Source organism: Mobula hypostoma, chromosome 11, assembly GCF_963921235.1.
Source record: "Mobula hypostoma chromosome 11, sMobHyp1.1, whole genome shotgun sequence".
In the NCBI taxonomy this organism is placed as follows: domain Eukaryota; kingdom Metazoa; phylum Chordata; class Chondrichthyes; order Myliobatiformes; family Myliobatidae; genus Mobula; species Mobula hypostoma.
In genome coordinates, this window is record NC_086107.1 from 42,415,944 (window position 1) to 42,437,194 (window position 21,251).

A 21,251-nucleotide genomic window follows, 5' to 3' on the forward strand; every position below is an offset into this window, starting at 1 on the left:
GTGTTTATGTACGCGCGCCGGGGAGAGCGCAGTATGCGCGCGGCGCGCTTCCTATTGTTTTTAAGACATATTTACTTGATTTCTCCTGTGCCCCTCGTGGAGTAGCTGAGCGAACTTGGGGGCGGGAGGTGGGGAAGAGGAAAATACAGAAAGGAGAAGACGGGGCGGGGTGAGGGAGGGAAAGGGGTTGGAATTGGGGGAGGAGACGGTTAAAGATACCCAAGTGCGTGTGCGTAATAACACACGAAAGGACGAAGAAAAAAAACCCTTAAACATGGCGATGAGGAACGAGGGGGATTCGGCAGCGCACAGTATCAGCAACGCCAAGTGCCAGGAGGAGAGCAGTCGGAACGGTTATGTGAAAAGCTGCGTCACTCCTTTGAAACAGGACCGTGGGTTTTCCGTCTGCAGGTGGTGTAACTTGGAGCGGCTCGGTTTAGCGCGCCCGAAACTTCCAGCCTTTTACGTCGGGGGCGGCTGCAGCGCCTTTGCAATACTCGTGCTGTCCATCGTGGCTAGGAGATGCCTGGACGAAGAGTTTCTTTCATCCTTCTTGCAGACTTTCCAGTCGGCGTGGGCGATCGTATTCCAGTCCCTGAGTCCTCTTTTTAGCATTTGCTGTGCCTTCTTTTGGTTGACATTTTATTTAAGGAAGAGTAAAAGGGAAAGTAACACGGTTTGGCTCCTGTCATTGCCACCATGTTGCTACCTCGGAGATTTTTTGGTGGTGCAAGTTTTATTCGGAGAGGACCAGATGTTTCTTTGCAGGTTGCTGGCTCCAGCTGCGGTGCTGGGTTGTGTGGGATTGTTGACATTACTCTCCACTTTGAAAGTGAAACAGAGCGTCCTGATCTTGCTGTTCTCCAGTGTTGTTAGGTTGGCATCCATCACCAGTTTGATCGCTCTACCAGCAGCTCTGCGACCCCTCTTGGCCTGTGGGGTCGGGATGGTGGGAGCTATCATTGCTGTGTATTTTGATTACTTATTTCCTAGGGAAGCCCGTCGCAGGACTGCCCCAGAAGAAAAAATACCTGTGATCAAGCCCCGCAGGCGGTCGAGTTGTGTATCTTTGGGAGAAACGTCAACCAATTATTATGGTGGCAGTAAGATGCCTAGGAGGACGTCTTTGCCTTGCATATCGAGAGAGCAGGTAACATTTGCAGACATCAACTTTTTAAAAAAAAAGATCTTTAATTTCATTATGAAATGATTATAAACATTGGCGACAGTGTTTGTAAACATCTCATAAACAATAGCAATTAAAATTCGTGCTGTAATCACCAAGAGATCCTGCTTGCTTCTATATTTTGCAAAATATTTTGTGACGGAAAGCTACACCTTATTGTGTTTTGATTATTTAAGTTAGGCAAGTGTGTACGTGAAATATACCACGAAGGAATGTTGTATTGAGTGGCAGGTTTTTATTTTTTTTCCAGAAACATTTTTGGTAAGGTACCATTTAAAATTACATTAAATTGGTTGAGTAAAAGAAAGCTAACTTATCGGCCACAGTTCCTGACTTGAAAGTATATTACTTGAAATAGTCTGGAATTTTGCACAGAATGCTTGTAGTTTATTGTAACCCACAACTACAATTTAGTGAAAACTTACAAATTCCTGTCTACAAATAAAAAAGAAGCATCGTCTAACATATGGCAATTGCCTTAATCTTTTGTGGTAATGGATATTTTTTCCTATTCAGAAAGCAAGCTAATGTGATATATGTATAATGCTTTAAGTGTTAGCATACGCTTCAGTTTGGGTATGTCTTATTGCCTGAAGCCAACTTAAAATGCTGGCAAAATGTTGGACAATATATACTTTGAGGATCAGTTCAGTTGAAGGAAAGAATGAGATTAGTGATGTTGGGAGATACCATTTTTCATGACTCCTTCTGTCTTAAATATGGTAAATTATTATTTTATATACTTGAGCAATCTGACAGTTCTGTTCATTTGATTGGCACAGTATGGGCTTTGAAACTTGTGAACAAAGCAACTGAAATAACTTTTTTACAGTTGTACAAATAGCATATGGTTATGGCTGTGATGCTGGATGCTTCAGTGTCTTTATTTTGCTTCTCAATTTGCAGTGAGTGTGAGGCATTAATTTGTTAACTTAGCCATATGATAAGAGCTTGGATAGATCCATACTGTAATTCAAAGGAGTAGAAAAGAATGACTGTTTGATCAGGATATTATACTTATGGTGCAACCTGTTTTTTCCACTTGTCTTGAACCTGAGCTTTAGCAATTTAAAAAAAGTTTGTAAAGCCAAGCTTATCAGATATGGAAATAATTTTGAGATACCTTTTGTGCTCAGCATTGGGAATTGTCAATGCAGAAATCGTTGAGAAGGCTGCTTATCCCATTGTAACCCTTCAGCCAAAAATGAACAATGTTGTTCTGAACTTCAACCTTGTTGAGATTTTCCTGCTACATGTTAAATGTACTGAGAGTTTGTTTCCACCATCCCTTTTGGGCAACGTTTTTAGAACCCCACTACACCTGAGTGAATCTTTTTGTCCTCAACTTGCTTCCAATTTTCTCATGTGTTAACAGACTATATCTCCTTGTTTAAACTTCAGTTAAAATAACCTTCAGTCTTGTTTGTTTCAAAAAAAATAATCCCAGTCTAGACACTCACTTATTTTCCAACACTGTCAAAAATTATCCACGGTTTCTTTGATACACTGGTGCTTTTGCACCACATTTGCAGACAGAATTCTATTCATGAATGTAATTAGTTTTTTTTATACAGTTCTGACCCTTGTTCTCTTGTATTTGCCACCTTTGTGTCCACCTAAGCAGTCCATTCAAAGAGGTTTTTCTGAAGCCTCTCATCTTCATCCATATTAGTCGCTGTCAGTCAGTAAAATCCTGGCTCTGTATTGCTCCTATTTGTTCTGGAACCCCTCTGCAAACGTTGGGGCATCTTGATGGCAATGAAATTACTGTTCATCATTGTACTTTGCTTTCTTACACGTCGGTTTCTTATGGTCAATTGTAATCAACTTTCCCTTGGAGCCCAAGAGGCTTTACTTTTCTGATTAACTTGCTTCATGGATGAAAAACGGAAGATGCTGAAAAATGTTCATCAGTTGAAGCAGCATATATGGAGAAAGAAACTCCACTTCAGGTCAGTGGTGCTTCTCCAGAACTACATGATAGGCTCTGTCAAATGGCTGGCTAAAATCTGTGTACATGGCTGCAGATGTTCCATCCTCTTCAACACTCATTACTTATTTTTCAAAATGTGTAATCAAGTTAGTCAGATATGACCTTAAAATTCATGTTGTCTTATCTGATTAACCTTTTTTTTAAATCTATGTATGCTTCCAGAAATCGTTTTCCAGTGGTTTTCATACAGCAATGTTTTGCCTGCTACTATTCAGACTATTACTTTTTAAGAATATTACTGTCTCTCTGTCTCTCTACGTCAGTAAGAACAAGGAGCTGATTATTGACTTCAGAAGGAGGAGATCCATGAGCCGGTCCTCATCGGGGGATCTGAGATGGAGAGGGTCAGGAACTTTAAGTTTCTCTGTGTTTCTATTTTGGAGGACCTGGCTTGAGCCCAACGTGTAAGTGTAATTACAAAAAAAGTGCAGCCGCGCCTGTACTTCGTTAGAAGTTTGTGATGGTTTGGCATGACATCTACAACTTTGACAAACTTCCATAGCTGTGTGGTGGAGAGGAATTTGACTGGTTGCATCACAACCTGGTATGAAAACACCAATGCCCTTGAATGGAAAATCCAACAAAAAGTAGTGGATATGGCTCAGTCCATCAGGGATAAAGCCCTCCCCACCATTGAGCGCATCTACAAGGAGCGCTGCTGTAGGAAAGCAGCATTCATCATCAGAGGTCCCCACCACCCTGGTTTGGTTCTCTTCTCGCTGCTGCCATCAGGAAGAAGGTCCAGGAACCTCAGGTCCACATCACTAGGTTCAGGAACATTTATCAGGCTCTTGAACCAGTGGGGATAACACTCAATTTCACTTGCCTCATTACTGAATTGTTCTCACGACCCATGGATTTGTTTTCAAGGGCACTTCATCTTATGTTCTTGATATTTTTTGTTTATTTATTATTAATTTTTTATTTTGTATATGCACCTTGGTTGTTTGTCCACCCTGTTGGGTGTGGCCTTTTATTAGTTCTGTTACAGTTCTTGGATTTACTGAGTATGCCCACAAAAGAAACAGATCTCAAGGTTGTATATGGTGACAAATATGTACTTTTGATAATAAATTTCCTTTGAACTTTGTCTTGTGCATTTAGACTTGGAGAACCAAAAATTGTAACTAACCCAGTGATCTTGTTGTTAACCTTCCCTTTGTACTGTACATGTATAAGAAGGATATGGCAATATTTACCGTCTTTGCCTTCGTAATTTCTCTTTTAAATTTCACCTTCGCACTTTCCATAATCCTTACAGCGTTGAATTATTTCATGACTTTTGCTTCTGTGTTTATACTTTTCCGTAATTAAATCTAACCGAATTATAACTGCTTTCGAAAACAATCCCCATTACCATTCATTCCTTGTCTTGTCTAGGTTGCTTCCATGCATTAGACTGTATCATTACATTACTCCTTGAATATAGGTATAAACAATTATGCTGTCAAAACTACTTGCTCTTTTTTTTGTATTACAGCCTTTCATTTTTTTCTGGCTGAAAACATTACTTTGCCTCTTTTATATTTCCTAAACCCTGTTCTTTTGCATTCATTTTTGAAATAGCTGACAGGTTCCCATTAATCTCTCTGCCAAGTTGAGTTAAACCCATTTTACTGGCACTGGTAATCTACCATTTTAATATTGATTCTTTTCTGTTGAGGTGTAACTGTCTATTTTATCAAATCCCTAGCTTCTCCAGATTCCCTCCCAGTGCCCCAGAAGTATTAAACCCTTTTTCTGTGTTTGTCTTTTCTGCCACTCTTTCATTTGCCTTCTCAATCACTGTAATCACTGGTGCATAACACCTGTTATAATGTGGAGAATCCCATCTTGGAAGTTGTTCCTTTTTAACGCCTTATCTGATGAATAACATCCTTTTCATACAGTGGATCCCAGTTAATTGGGACCAGGGCATTTTGGCCCAGTTAAGTGCTGCCCCAACTAGCTGAAGTTTCATGGAAATAGTTAAAAATGTATATAAAATACAAACTATCATTTAAGTGAGCAGCAAATTATGTATTTAAATAGAACAGAGAACAAATTAGAACGCTACCAATACCTCTACAGTCCTATACAGCTGTATTAATGTGATAATTATTGACAGAGGAATTCATCTGCACTGTTCTTTTGATTGACTATAAATTGAACAAGGTCAGCACAGACACCTTGTAGACTGCCTTAAACAATTGCATCGTCCAAATCTTCATTTTCATTGCAACATTCAAGATCATTGTCGGTACCTTTGTAATTCCTAACTTGTTGAAGTAGGAAATTGTTGAATTTTATTTATTTAGTGAGACAGTGTAGAGTATGCCTTTCTGGCCCTTTGAGCCATGTCACCCCAGTAACAACCAGACTTAACTTTAACCTAATCACGGGACAATTTACAATGACCAGTTAGTCTGACCGGTACATCCTTGCACTGTGGGAGGAAACTGGAGCTTCTGTGGAAAACCCATGCATTCCACAGGAAGGGCACACAGACATTCTTTGCTGAGGACACCACAATTGATACCCCGAGTTGTCATAGCGTTGTGCTAACTGTGACACTACTGTGGCTGTCGGCCATTTTCGGCATCTCCATGTCTGAATGCTTGAAACTGTGGTGAGCAAAACAGTTCGGAATTGTCTTACTGCTTATTTCTCGCCAACTATCGGTGACAATAAGCACTGTTTTTTGAACACAAATGCACACAACTGATGCTATTTAAAAACTGATCTATGCATGCTATGGTGTCTTAGTGGCTGCAGAAATGCATACAACTGACGCAAGTTTAGAAACTGCTTGGCAACAGTCTCCTGCCCCAACTAAGTGGCATAGTGTCCCAAAGAAACAAATGGAATCCCAGCTACTTTCTCAGTTTAGTTTTTTGTTAAGATTTGTCCCAAATAAATGGCTGCCCCGATTAACTGGTGGCAAAATTAACTGGAATCTACTGTATTTGATCTTGGTAATGGTAATTGTTTTTTTTAATTTCCTGGACCTCTGCTATTCATCTAAAGGTTCTGAACTTGCTCTATGATATTCTTGACCCTGCTAGCAGAAGGCAACAAATTATTTAGAATCTGGTTTATGGCGACAGAAATGTCTTCCCTTTGACTCTTTAATTGCTTCTTATTGTAGCTCTGTTCTTTCTGCTGCTTCTCTGTGCAGTTGTCAGTTAGGGACCATAGAGCTGGCTCTGCTGTATTTCCGAAAGGAGCATCTCATTTTGTATTATTCAGAGATGTGTATATTTTAGAGGGCACAAAGCACTTGGAGAATTTCTGCATTGTATGCCTGTCCTTATGGTTTGCACCAGAAAAAGAGATGCTGTGATTCTTGTCACAAATGTGTAAGGATTATGTCGTCTTCCCGTTGCTGCACAGACGGGTTGCTCTGAGTCACCAAGCAACACCTTTTGTATGCTGCACTGAATTCCCTCACTTAGCAAGTTTCTAAATTTTGGATTTGATTCATGCTGTGATCTCTGCAGCCTTTTTCAATAGGAACCTTATTGAGAGGAGGGAAGCCATGACTTAAAGACAGCATTTCTATTATATTATTGCTTAGATTCAATACATAGGAAATTATCTTCAATGGAATTATTATTTGAGGACTTGCTTTGGAATAAAATGAACAAACATCAACACGTTGTTGATTGGATAATGTGGTTACAATTTTATACTGAATCTTATAATTTGAGATATGTTATGGACATGCTGCTGAATGATTTCTACTATTATTCATTTATTGGCTAGTCCTTTCTCACTAAATTATTTCTCTCCCTTATAACTTTGCAAACTGTTCATTTTATACCTGGCCATACCTGGCAACTGGAAGTCCATCCCACTTACATTGGCTTTGATAATCAAGCTTTCAACTGCTATAGTTTTGCATACACTTCAAAGCTTTTTTGCTAAAGATCTTTTTAGAAACCCTAAGGCCCAACTCTAACCATTTTTAAAGTTGGCTTTCTATGCTTTATTTGGCATGTGTTTTCTTATTATCTGTTTAACCGTTATGTTGCTTTTTACAAAGATGTACCAGGTTAGTGGAGTTGATCTGCTCGAGTTTCTGTCATAGGTAGTTTGCACTCACTTGCTAGGAGAATGTTAAAGCAGATTGTCTGACATTTAATTCCCCATTCTCTATTTGTGAATAAATGAATACCTGGCATCCAGCTTCATTTTAACAGTTTGAGGAAATAGCTTTGTATGCAGCAGATTTAATTGAAAATACTAGTATTCACTTTTGGGACTGTTTAAGACTACATAGAGGAGTAAAAATAATCACAAAGCTGTCAGAGTTTTTAGAAGGAATTAGACTAGCTTTGTTACGTATCCATCAAAACATGCAGTGAAATGTGTCATTTACAGCAAATTAAATCAGGAAGGATTGTGTTAAGCAGCTCACACGTTCCGGCACCAACGTAGCATGCCCTCAACTCACTAACCCTAACTGTACATCTTTGGAATGATGGAGGAAACCCACATGGTCATGGGGAGAACTTACAAAATCCTTACAAACAATGTTGGGAATCAAGCTCAGCCCTTACAATTGCTGCTGGAAACATTTTGTGCTTGAGAGAAAGATGCTGTAAAACAATTGCACTAACTGCTGCTTCTGTGCTACCCTTTGACATTGGTAGCCTGTCTAGTGTAGCTGCTGTCATTGGTAGTCATGTAGGATTTTTCTTATTTGGTTTATCAAGGACAATCTTAACTGGCAAGCTGATCACAGTTGGTTAAGCAAAGGGAATGAAACAATGGTCTTTGAAATCATGCTGCTGAATTAAATGAACTTTGTGAATGTGTAATTGATTTCACTGTTGTTCGTATTGTCATCTCAAGAAATTTTCATTTCATTTCATTTTATTTCTGCTGGCCCGAAAATCAAGGCCATTTGGTGCATGATTTTTAAAAAACAGTGAGCTTTGTTAGTGTTTGTGAGCAATGAGGAAGGGTTAATTAGCAATCTTGTCGTGAGAGGCCCCTTGGGTAAGAGTGACCATAATATGGTGGAATTCTTCATTAAGATGGAGAGTGACATAGTTAATTCAGAAACAAAAGTTCTGAACTTAAAGAGGGGTAACTTTGAAGGTATGAGACGTGAATTAGCTAAGATAGACTGGCAAACGACACTTAAAGGATTGACGGTGGATATGCAATGGCAAGCATTTATAGGTTGCATGGATGAACTACAACAATTGTTCATCCCAGTTTGGCATAAGAATAAATCAAGGAAGGTAGTGCACCCGTGGCTGACAAGGGAAATTAGGGATAGTATCAATTCCAAAGAAGAAGCATACAAATTAGCCAGAGAAAGTGGCTCACCTGAGGACTGGGAGAAATTCAGAGTTCAGCAGAGGAGGACAAAGGACTTAATTAGGAAGGGGAAAAAAGATTATGAGAGAAAACTGGCATGGAACATAAAAACAGACTGTAAAAGCTTTTATAGATATGTAAAAAGGAAAAGACTAGTAAAGACAAATGTAGGTTCCCTACAGACAGAAACAGGTGAATTGATTATGGGGAGCAAGGACATGGCAGACCAATTGAATAATTACTTTGGTTCTGTCTTCACTAAGGAGGACATAAATAATCTTCCAGAAATAGTAAGGGACAGAGGGTCCAGTGAGATGGAGGAACTGAGCGAAATACATGTTAGTAGGGAAGTGGTGTTAGGTAAATTGAAGGGATTGAAGGCAGATAAATCCCCAGAGCCAGATGGTCTGCATCCTAGAGTGCTTAAGGAAGTAGCCCAAGAAATAGTGGATGCAGTAGTGATAATTTATCAAAACTCGTTAGATTCTGGACTAGTTCCTGAGGATTGGAGGGTGGCTAATGTAACCCCACTTTTTAAAAAAGGAGGGAGTGAGAAACCGGGGAATTATAGACCTGTTAGCCTAACGTCGGTGGTGGGGAAACTGCTGGAGTCAGTTATCAAAGATGTGATAACAGCACATTTGGAAAGCGGTGAAATGATCGGACAAAGTCAGCATGGATTTGTGAAAGGAAAATCATGTCTGACGAATCTCATAGAATTTTTTGAGGATGTAACTAGTAGAGTGGATAGGGGAGAACCAGTGGATGGGGTATATTTGGATTTTCAAAAGGCTTTTGACAAGGTCCCACACAGGAGATTAGTGTGCAAACTTAAAGCACACGGTATTGGGGTAAGGTATTGATGTGGATGGAGAATTGGTTAGCAGACAGGAAGCAAAGAGTGGGAATAAACGGGACCTTTTCAGAATGGCAGGCGGTGACTAGTGGGGTACCGCAAGGCTCAGTGCTGGGACCCCAGTTGTTTACAATATATATTAATGACTGGGATGAGGGAATTAAATGCAGCATCTCCAAGTTTGCGGATGACACGAAGCTGGATGGCAGTGTTAGCTGTGAGGAGGATGCTAAGAGGATGCAGAGTGACTTGGATAGGTTGGGTGAGTGGGCAAATTCATGGCAGATGCAATTTAATGTGGATAAATGTGAAGTTATCCACTTTGGTGGCAAAAATAGGAAAACAGATTATTATCTGAATGGTGGCCGATTAGGAAAAGGGGAGGTGCAACGAGACCTGGGTGTCATTATACACCAGTCATTGAAAGTGGGCATGCAGGTACAGCAGGCGGTGAAAAAGGCAAATGGTATGCTGGCATTTATAGCGAGAAGATTCGAGTACAGGAGCAGGGAGGTACTACTGCAGTTGTACAAGGCCTTGGTGAGACCACACCTGGAGTATTGTGTGCAGTTTTGGTCCCCTAATCTGAGGAAAGACATCCTTGCCTTAGAGGGAGTACAAAGAAGGTTCACCGGATTGATTCCTGGGATGGCAGGACTTTCATATGAAGAAAGACTGGATGAACTGGGCTTGTACTCGTTGGAATTTAGAAGATTGAGGGGGGATCTGATTGAAACGTATAAAATCCTAAAGGGATTGGACAGGCTAGATGCAGGAAGATTGTTCCCGATGTTGGGGAAGTCCAGAACAAGGGGTCACAGTTTGAGGATAAAGGGGAAGCCTTTTAGGACCAAGATTAGGAAAAACTTCTTCACACAGAGAGTGGTGAATCTGTGGAATTCTCTGCCACAGGAAACAGTTGAGGCCAGTTCATTGGCTATATTTAAGAGGGAGTTAGATATGGCCCTTGTGGCTACGGGGATCAGGGGGTATGGAGGGAAGGCTGGGGCGGGGTTCTGAGTTGGATGATCAGCCATGATCATAATAAATGGCGGTGCAGGCTCGAAGGGCCGAATGGCCTACTCCTGCACCTATTTTCTATGTTTCTATGTTTCTATTTGGTGGTGTGTCTCTTGTTTCCACTATCTTGTAGTAGGTGGACCAGATTGGAATAAACTAATAATTCCCTTTAGCTAGTCCATTGCCGCTTTTTTCTTTAAGTAATTTTATAATTCAGTGAGGCCCGACCAACAGAAGTCTGAGGTGGGATCAGTGTCTCAATATATGCAGAATACACTCAGTCACTATAAGTGATCATTGACTATTTTGATTAACGTTTTGGAAGGAATATTTGGATGTTGCAGAAGAGCCAAGGTACTATTCACAGATTCCAAACATTTTTTAAATGTGTATTTTAAAATACATATTTGCAAATTGTTTGGTTGCTGTCTGTTGCAATGGAAGTATCTGTTCTTTATGTTGCCAGCCTTTCTTTGTTTTTGTGCAGTGATTTGTTTTTGATTATTTGAACAAGTAATTACCAAAGTAAATACTTAAGCTATTTATAGAGGATCCAGATCCCATCATGGGCCTTCAGTCCTCATGAAGGGTCTCAGCCCAAAATATTAACTATTCATTTCCCACTATAGATGCTGTCTAACTTGCTGAGTTCTTCTAACAGTCTGTGTGTGTGTGTGTGTGTGTGTGTGTGTGTGTGGTGCTCCAGGTTTCCAGTATCTGCAGTCTCTTTTGTGTATCCCATATTTTCTTTTATCTATTCCTGATAAATGTTGTCAGCAGTGGAATGGTCAGCATATTTTGCTTATCCCTGATTTATCTTTAAATGCTTTGCTAAGTCATTGTGGAGGACAGTTAAGAGACATATGTAGGCTGCATTGGGTAAGTTGGTTAATTTTCCTTCCCTAAAGAACTTTGGTGTACCATATTGCTTTTACAATAGTGAAACTATTTCATGGTGACCAGTACTTATGTTATCTTTTCATTTTAAATTATCTGATTCATTGGACTTGTATTCCCCATGTACAATGTTGGGATTGAGAGGTCTTTAGATTATTCAATCAGGCCTCTGGCTAGCTGGTTGAATAACTGAAGTGCTGTGCTTTAATATTCTAATTGCATTTTTGTTTTTGTAAAAATTAATGAGACAGCATTGATGAGGCTTACCTGACTGACATTACTTTCTTCAGTGGTTTTTAGCATTGCTTGAGTGATGATTTGTTCCATGTATTTCTTTAAAAAAATCTAAAACTGTTGGAGTATAAATTTTTTGGTGATATCGTCACTTTATAGTTCTTTGTAATTGATGGTTCAACTAGTGGAAACATTTTGTGCTTGAGAGAAAAATTTCCTTGCAGGATCAGAAATTGTGCACGCTGTTACTAATATGTATAAGAACTCATTAAAGTATAGATAAGACAAGAGTTATGATTCATGGTAAACTGTGCAATTTTGCAAAAACCACAAGTGTAAAAATTGCTGTACTTGTGCTGCAAAAGCAAACTCAAAGTTGTGACCACAATTGTGCAGAGATCCTGGAAGTGAGATAGGTTGTTATCAATGGCCTTATTGAAACTAGTCAGCAACTGATGCTTCAATTTAATGTACTATGGAAAACTTCCACAGGAGTCTAAGTTAAACTGAGAATATTGTGTGAACAATAAAAAAGCATTGAGGATCAAAGCTACATGGTATAGTTGGCAGAGAGCAAGTGGAACAAAAGCTTGGCCAGGGATGTGATTTTTAAAGTGAACCAGAGAAAGGAAAGAGGGTTTAAAAAGGAATTTCTATAACCCTAGGCCGAGGGAGCCGAAGCAAATATATCATCAGTAGAACAAAAAGATTTTAGTGGTGTTTAGTGAGCCAGAATTCTAAATGGCAGATTTCGGAGGACTAAAGATTATTAGGGATAGGGTAGAGCCTCTGATGCATCTCTGAGAGATGCCATAATATTTTCAGAGGATTCAATAAAGAATACACAAATTGCATTGTTCTCAACTGCTTGTGAATGATGCTAATTCTATAAATAGCTGGAAACTTGAGATGTTTGTGACAGCAGGGAGAGAGAGAGATTGTCACCTTTGATTTGTTTATAAATTTCTTGAAAATTAGTTTTACCTACTGTTTTTGAATTTAGGACATGAATTATTGGAAGTAGCCACTGAGCTGAATGAACAATTGATGTGTTTTGGTGATGCCTGAGCAAGGGAAAATCTGGTGGAGCACTGGAAAAACTCTTGATTTCACTTGAATGTTAGCATCTAATTTTTAATGTACACTTAAACACAACTGCTCCTGCTGCAGAATGTTCAGTCTGCAGTACTCCAGTGTGCTGTGCTGGCTTAGATTCTGTATCCTCTTCTGTGGCTTGAACTCTGTCTTTTGTTTTGAGGTGCAAGTGCTATCAAAGTAAATGAAGTCTTCACAAGAGGTCAGAAAATACTATGTCTGATAAAGTGGAATAATGCTTAACCTTGTCAGAATTGTTGTTACCTTTAAGTATGAAGTGTTGACCTGTTTAAGTGAAATCTTTGTTTTAAAAAATATACACAGTGCATTTACCTAGAAACCATTAAGCTATTGAGAGTAATTTTTTTATATTTGTTTTAAGCGAGCATATATGATGGACTGTGATATGATGAAGCAGTAATGAAATCTCTGGTTTCTTGGTGTTCCTGAATTATTTAGCTTTTCTCTCCACAATTTTTGACATTATCATCAGACTGGTTCATTTGGTATATGCCATTAATGCTAACTTAATTGATTTCTGTAGCACTGCATAGACTGTATCATTACAAGATTGTTGTATTTGATCTTGTAAACATAAAATAAGTTATAATAAATGATCAGATTCATTTCAACTACATCTGGAATAAACGAAACAATCTACTATGAAAAATGTGCCCCCAGAATTGTAACGAAACAATCTTGTTGGTGTTAGAAAAGCCACCTGTAATTGATTGTTTAGTTATTTTTGCATTTACATTTCAATGTTGTTGATTCTATTACCTTAAGCTTTCAAAGGCTATTTTATGTTCCATTAATACAATTGATGAAAATAATCATCTTGTCAAGTACTTGGACATTACTCATTTGCAGCAGTATTTGTACTTCCTGATAAAACTGCATTTATAAGCTTTGTTATTTGTCAGTTATCTTTGTGTTTGTAATCATAAAGATTTCACAGTTCTGTATTCATTGCTGAACAATTTGAATGTAAGATCAAGACTGGCATTCCGTAGTAGCCTAAGAAAATGCAGCACTGCCTGAGCCATTGTCTGTTTGTTTCGGACAATAACCTGAAGTTTGTTTGTTTATTCAGGTGGGATAAAAACATCCTTAAAGAGTATTTTAAGGAAGAGTAAGATGTTGCTAGTGCATTATTCTTACTTAAGATCATTAAAATTAAAATGTGTTATTTTTGCTGTTTGTAGTCTATTTGATCATATTAGAGTCAAATGTGATCTTCTCTTTGTTTTCACCCATTGTCCACATGAAGTTTGAACACAGTAACCACAGTAATAATGACCAGAAGATGGCTGATGGATTGCTCTTCAAGGTCAAAAATAATAGTTGATCTGTTTGGTTATGATAAGTAAATTGGGTGTGTTCTCTGATTTTGCTACTCATTAGAGAAGCTGAGTCATTGAAGGAGTAAGAAAGGAATTTAGTTCATGCACATGTGGCAGGTAGAAGAAAAATGGTATTTTGTTATAATGTAATATGTTAACTGAATTATATGGTATCATAGTCTTTCTGGCTTAGCTATTTGCTTTTGAAAGCTATTTGCTTTTGAATAATTTATTTTAATGTTATCAGGGTAATTGCTGTGCAATTAGCAATTTTAATTCAACTTCCCATTCCCATTCCAACATGTCTGTCCATGGCTTCAATTGCCACGATGAGACCATGCTCAGGTTCAAAGTTCAAAGTAAATTTATTATTGAAGTACATACAAGTCACCAAATGAGATTCATTTTCTTGCAGGCATTCACAGTAGAACAAAGAAATTCAATAGAATCAATGAAAAACTACACCCAAACAAAAACTGACAAGCAACCTTTGTGCAAAAGGCAAAATGGCAGATAGAAAAAAATACAAATAATAATAAGTAAGTAGGTCCGCAGGTTGTGTTCAATACTCAGTTCAGTGTTGAGGTGAGAAGAGTTATCCATGCTGGTTCAGGAGTCTGATTGTCAAAGGGTAGTAACTGTTCCTCAGCCTGGTAGTGTGGGACCTATGGCTTCTGTACCTCCTTCCAGATGACAGCAGTGAGAAGAAGGCATGGACTGGATGGTGAGAGTCCTTGATGATGGATGCCACCTTCTTGTGGCAGCACTCCTTGTATATGTATTCAGTGGTTGGGAGGGCTTTTCCTGTGTTGGACCGAGCTGTATCCATCACTTTTTGTAGTCTTTTCTGTTCCTGGGCATTGGTGTTTCCATACCAGGTCATGATGCAACCAGTCAGAATATTCTCCACTGTGCATCTATAGAAGTTTTAAATGACATGCCAAATCTGTGTAAACTTCTATGAAAGTAAGAAGCACTGTCATGCCTCCTTTGAAAAAGCACTTACTTGCTGATCTCAGGAAAGATCCTCTGATATGATAACGCCAAGGAATTTAAAGTTGGAGGAGGTTGAAGGAGTGAAACCTCATATTCTGTCTGGATAGTCTCCAAACTGGCATAAACATTAGCTTCTCTGAATTCCGGTAGTGTCTTTCCCATTCCCTTCTCTCTTTTTCCATTCCCAATTCTGGTTTCCCTCTGACCCCTTCTCTGCTCTTCACCTGCCCATCACTATCACCTGGTTCCTCTCCTTCCATTTCTTCCATGGTCCACTGTCTTCATCAGCCCCTTACTTCTTGCACATTCCAGCTTTTTACTTTATCCTCCCTCCCTATCCGCCCATCTTTCCCCTCACCTTGTTTCACCTATCACCTTCTAGCTTGTACTTCTTCCCCTCCCCTAACTCCTTCTTATTCTGGCTTGTTCACTGTTCTTTTCGAGTCCTGATGAAGGGTCTCAGTCCGAAACGTTGACGGTTTAAACCTCTCATAGATGCTGCCTTACATGCTGAGTTCCTCCAGCATTTTTGTCTGCTCAAGAGTTATAGCATCTGCAGAATCTAATACTGTTTTCTAATATGTTTAGAATAAAATAGTCTGTTTGTTATGACTGTGTGTATAATAGTTTCTCATCCATGTAAATCTATTTTGATTATTTTTACCTACCTCCTCTTAATTTTCTTTCTCCCATATAAATGCATAAATTCCCTTGAAAACAGTAATCTCTATCACACTAGTTTGATTTAATCAACTGGAAATCATGGTAACAGAATACTTTTTGATCTCAAGGCTACTAATGGGAAGGGCAGCTCCATGAAAGGTTTTCTTTTTGTGAGTTGTCTAATATGTGTAATCAATAAGATGGATAAATATAACTTTCTGGGATCATTTTTAGTCTATATTTGTGTTAGCATTTTGGGTTCATTTGCATAATTATGAGGAAGAATAAGTTTAAAATAATATGAATAAGCCACTGAAGCAGTTTGAGATTTGCGTTTTGTTGTGTGTTGCTGCAGGAAGAGGTGAGCGATTGCCTGATTATGGTATTCTTCATCTCTCATTGATTGCAAAACAGAACTCTGGGAGAACTCAGTAGGTCAGTCAGCATCTTGGAGGGAAAAAAGTATAGGTAGCCTTCAGGATTGAGGCCATGCATTGGAACTGAGAGGAAACAGGAAAAATTTGCCAGTATATTACAGACTAAAGTGGAGTGGGATAGAGGCTGGTAAGTGATGAGTAGAACCAGATGAGAAGGGGATGATGGGTGGTTGGAACCAGGTGGAGGAAGGAGTATTGATGAACAAAGGGAAAGAAAGCTATTTGGATAGATGAGAACAACAGGAATTCTGCAGATGCTGGAAATTCAAGCAACACACATCAAAGTTGCTGGTGAACGCAGCAGGCCAAGCAGCATCTATAGGAAGAGGCGCAGTCGACGTTTCAGGCCGAGACCCTTCGTCAGGACTAACTGAAGGAAGAGTGAGTAAGGGATTTGAAAGCTGGAGGGGGAGGGGGAGATGCAAAATGATAGGAGAAGACAGGAGGGGGAGGGATAGAGCCGAGAGCTGGACAGGTGATAGGCAAAAGGGGATACGAGAGGATCATGGGACAGGAAGGTCCGGGAAGAAAGACGGGGGGGGGGTGACCCAGAGGATGGGCAAGAGGTATATTCAGAGGGACAGAGGGAGAAAAAGGAGAGTGAGAGAAAGAATGTGTGCATAAAAATGAGTAACAGATGGGGTACGAGGGGGAGGTGGGGCCTAGCGGAAGTTAGAGAAGTCAATGTTCATGCCATCAGGTTGGAGGCTACCCAGACGGAATATAAGGTGTTGTTCCTCCAACCTGAGTGTGGCTTCATCTTTACAGTAGAGGAGGCCGTGGATAGAATTGGATTGTAAGGTGTCAAAATGAAATATGTGGTGTAATTTTTTCCAAATTGTGTTTGGCCTCACCATAGCAATGGAGAAGTTAAAGGGGGCAAGAAGGATGTTAGGTGAATGGGAAAAGCTAATAATGTAAACTGCAATCTGCAGATTTGTGTTGGCAGGAGATTGAAAATTTGGTTGTGATGCCTCAACAACAACCTATCAGTCAACATCAGCAAAACCAAAGAGCTGATTATTGACTAAAGGAGGAAGAAGCTAGAGGTCCATGAGATAGTCCTCGTTCAGGGATCGGAGGTGAACAGGGTCAGTAGCTCTAAATTCATTGGCGTCATCTATCGGGGACTAGCATGCAAACATCATCACAAAGAAAGATTGTGCCTCTAATCTCTTAGAAGTTTGCACAGATTTGGCATGTCACCAAAAATGTTGACAAGCTTCTTTAGATGCACAGTCAAGAGGATCGTAATTGGCTGCGTCATGGCCTGGTGCCCGGGAACGGAAAATGCTGCAGTAAGTGGCGGATGTTTTTATATTTTTTTTGTAAATGCCTGCTAGAAAATAAATCTTATGGTAGTATGTGGATGGTAATGTATTTGTACTTTGATAATAAATTTACTTTGAACTTTGTCATTGATAGTATTCCAAGATCATTAAAGTTTTAAATTTAATTTCCTTCATCCAATATTATTTTGGTGACTTACAGTATCTAATATTAACATTCACAGGTTTTATTCATATTTGAGATCTGCACATCATTAGTGAGGCTGGGATTTATTGATCTGCACTAAGTGGCTCAGCCTTGATGCAATTGAGTCTTTTTGTGAGCATTTCAGACATTTGTTAATAATTTGTTAGCATTATAGTTATTGTTTACCTTACTGATTACAAGTTGCTTTTCCAGATTTGTTTGCTAAATGGTTAGTTTTTGCAATTCAGAATTATCTAGGAGGAAAGTGCCAAAAGCAAATTAAGCAAGGAATACAAGAGGAAAATGAGTAAAAGTTTTGGATTGTAATTGCTGATTGGAATATTCACTTGTGTATCAAATAAACCAGCAAAATTATTTGCATTAGATATGAGTTTCTAAATGGTATCCCTGTCAACTTATTTAAAAGATGAGAGTGAAATATGCAGTTTAGGTTATTTCAGTTAGTATTGTTATATGGCGTGGGCAGTCAGAGACTTTTTCCCCAGGGCAAAAATGGCTAATACAAGGAGGTATAATTTTAAAGTAATTGGAGGAAAGTATGGGGGGATGTCCGAGGTACATTCTTTACACAGAGTGGTGGGTGCGTGGAATCTGGCACCATGGGTGGTGGTGGTAGAGGCAAATACGTTCGGGGCATTTAAGAAGCTCTTTGACAGGAACATGGATGGAGGAATGGAAGGCTACATTGGAGGAATGGGTTAGATTGATATTAGAGTTGGTTAAGAGGTTGACACAGCATCGTGTGCCAAAGGGTCTGTTTTGTGTTCTATATTATTTATGCAGATGTACACTTGAAAAGCTGTTATGAGGTGAATTGTTCAGTGACTTGAATATGTGATGGTACTTAATGACTTGTGTAATATTTTTCTGATTTGATGTCACAAAGGTCACATTTTCACATTTCATCCATTCTTCAGAGTGAAGCATCCAGTTTGATAATCTAGATCAATAGATAAAATCATGACGTATTGAAAATATTCTCAAGTGCTTTGCAAAAATAACTTTTAGGACTATAAAAAGGTGTCCTGTATTTCTAAGGAAGTTTAGAAGGAAGTCTTTTAGCACCTTGTAAGGAAAACAGTAACTTGTATGATGCATCTGAATTTGAAAGTCATGTTTCCCGAAATTATGCACCAGTCCATTTAAGAGGCATAAGAACTTCAACAAGGACATCTTTCACAGAGTTTACTTAGAAGTTATTTCTTGGGTACATTGATTATATTTCCTGAAAAATAAAATTTGTGAAATAAAATTTATGACACATACTTTTGACTGTTAGCTTTCTCTTTTGGTATTAATATCAAGCTAAACTCCAAATACCTGAAAATGCTCTGGATTTGAATGCTATTTCATTCTTGCTGATATTCGTGTTTGCCCTATTCTGCAACAGTGCCTAAATTAAGTTTATAATTTGCTACATGGAACTTTAGACAAATGGTGGTTGTCAAAGACATTTCTATAAATGTTGGTTCATTCTTTTTAGTGCATCATTAATCATTAGTCTTTAGTCGTTTAAACTGACTGAATACTGAAAGGTCTGGATAGAGTGGATTTGGAGTGGACATTTCCAGTATAGGAGAATCTATAATGCAAAGGCAAAACTTCAGAATAAAAGAATGTTCCTTCAGAGGTGAGATGAGGTGGATTTCTCTGTCCAGAGAATGGTAAATCCTTGCATGGAGCGCTGTGGAGGAGAAGTCTTTGGGTGAGTTTAAGATGGATTGATAAGTTCTTGATTTGTCAGTTGGCTAAGTGTTAAATTGAAAGAATAGGATTCAGTTACAAAAAACCCCCAAGATTGAATGGCAGAACAGGCTAGGTGGCTGCTTTTATATCTTAGGGTCTTATAGTTTCATTAGTAAGTCATCTTGTTTCATATTGCATAGTTTGCTGATATCTTCAGAATGTAATGTTAATAAGTTTCCACATGCCAGTTACCTCATGCTGTTGTTTTCTAACTTATGTGATGGAACAACATGCTTTTCTTCTTCCTTAAGTATTAGAGATAAGATGGGTGTTCTGTAAGTACCACTTGCTGTGGCAATTAAGCTTTTTATACATTTGAAATTTTAAAATTACATTGGTTGTCATGCACCATCTCTTTTCAGTAGAATATTTCTTGTAATTTCTTCGGATGAATATTCAATGATTTCTATTTCTATTATACAATAACGAGGTGGCCTATAGGAAAGAAGTCATCTCTCTGATACAGTGGTGTCAAGAAAACAACCTCTCCCTCGATGTCGCAAAAACAAAGGAGCTGGTTGTGGATTACAGGAGGGATGGAGACGGGCTAACCCCTATTCACATCAATGGATATGGGGTTGAGAGGTTAAACAGCTTTAAGTTCCTCAGCATCAACTTCGCCGAGGATCTCACATGGTTTGTACACACCAACTGTGTGGTGAAAAAGGCACAACAGTGCCTCTTTCACCTTAGATGGTTGAGGAAGTTTACTATGGGCCCCCAAATCATAAGAACTTTCTATAGGGGCACAATTAAAAGCATCCTGACTGGCTACATCACTGCCTGGTATGGGAACAGTATCTCCCTTAATCGCAGGATTCTGCAGAGAGTGGTGTGGACAACCAGCGCATCCGTAGTTGTGAACTTCCCAGGATTCAGAACATTTACAAAGACAGGTGTGATAAAAGGGCCCGAAGGATAATTGGGGACCCGAATCATCCCAACCACAATATATTCCAACTGCTACCATCCAGGAAACGGTATCGCAGCATAAAAGCCAGGTCCAGCAGTCTCCGGGACAGCTTCTTCCACCAGACTGAGTAACTCATGCTGATTTGAGTGTATTTCTATGTCACATTAACTGTTCTATTTATTATAAATTATTATAAATTACTATAATTGTACATTTAGATGGAGATGTAACAAAGATTTTTACTCATGTATGTGAAGGATTTAAGAAATAAAGTCAATTCAATTCAATTTGAGGTACACAAACAAAATCTAAACGAGCATATACGTTTGACTAGACTGAGGTATTTCATTCCAAGCTTTCAATAGACAATAGGTGTAGGAGTAGGCCATTCGGCCCTTCGAGCCAGCATGGCATTCACTGTGATCATGGCTGATCGTCCACAATCAGTATGCTTTTCCTGCCTTCTCCCCCATATCCCTTGACTCCGCTATCTTTAAGAGCTCTATCTAACTCTTTCTTGAAAGAATCCAGAGAATTGGCCTCCACTGCCTTCTGAGGCAGAGCATTCCACAGATCCACAACCCTCTGTGTGAAAAAGTTTTCCCTCAACTCCGTTCTAAATGGTCTACCCCTTATTCTTAAACTGTGGCCTCTGGTTCTGGACTCCCCCAACATCGGGAACATGTTTCCTGCCTCTAGCGTGTCCAATCCCTTAATAACCTTATATGTTTCAATCAGATCCCCTCTCATCCTTCTAAATTCCAGTGTATACAACCCTAGTCTCTCCAATCTTTCAACATATGGCAGTCCCTCCATCCTGGGAATTAACCCAGTGAACCTATGCTGCACTCCCTCAATAGCAAGAATGTCCTTCCTCAAATTTGGAGACCAAAACTGCACACAATACTCCAGGTGGGGTCTCACCAGGGCCTTGTACACCTGCAGAAGGACTTCTGCTCCTATACTCAACTCCCCTTGTTATGAAGGCCAACATGCCATTAGCTTTCTTCACTGCCTGCTGTACCTGTATGCTTACTTCCAGTGACTGATGAACAAGGGCACCCA

The 21,251-nt window shown here is 39.2% G+C and overlaps 1 protein-coding gene across 2 annotated transcripts in view; it reads left to right on the forward strand.

Moving 5' to 3' along the window:
• Positions 1-214: 214 nt before the first annotated feature.
• pde3b (phosphodiesterase 3B) overlaps positions 215-21,251 on the forward strand; it is a 209,267-nt gene continuing 188,230 nt past the window's right edge. For both annotated transcript variants that reach the window (XM_063061900.1, XM_063061901.1), the window contains exon 1: positions 215-1,150. In XM_063061900.1, coding sequence (XP_062917970.1) covers positions 275-1,150 — 876 coding nt within the window. In that variant the 5' untranslated portion in view covers positions 215-274. The remainder of the gene's footprint in view (positions 1,151-21,251) is intronic.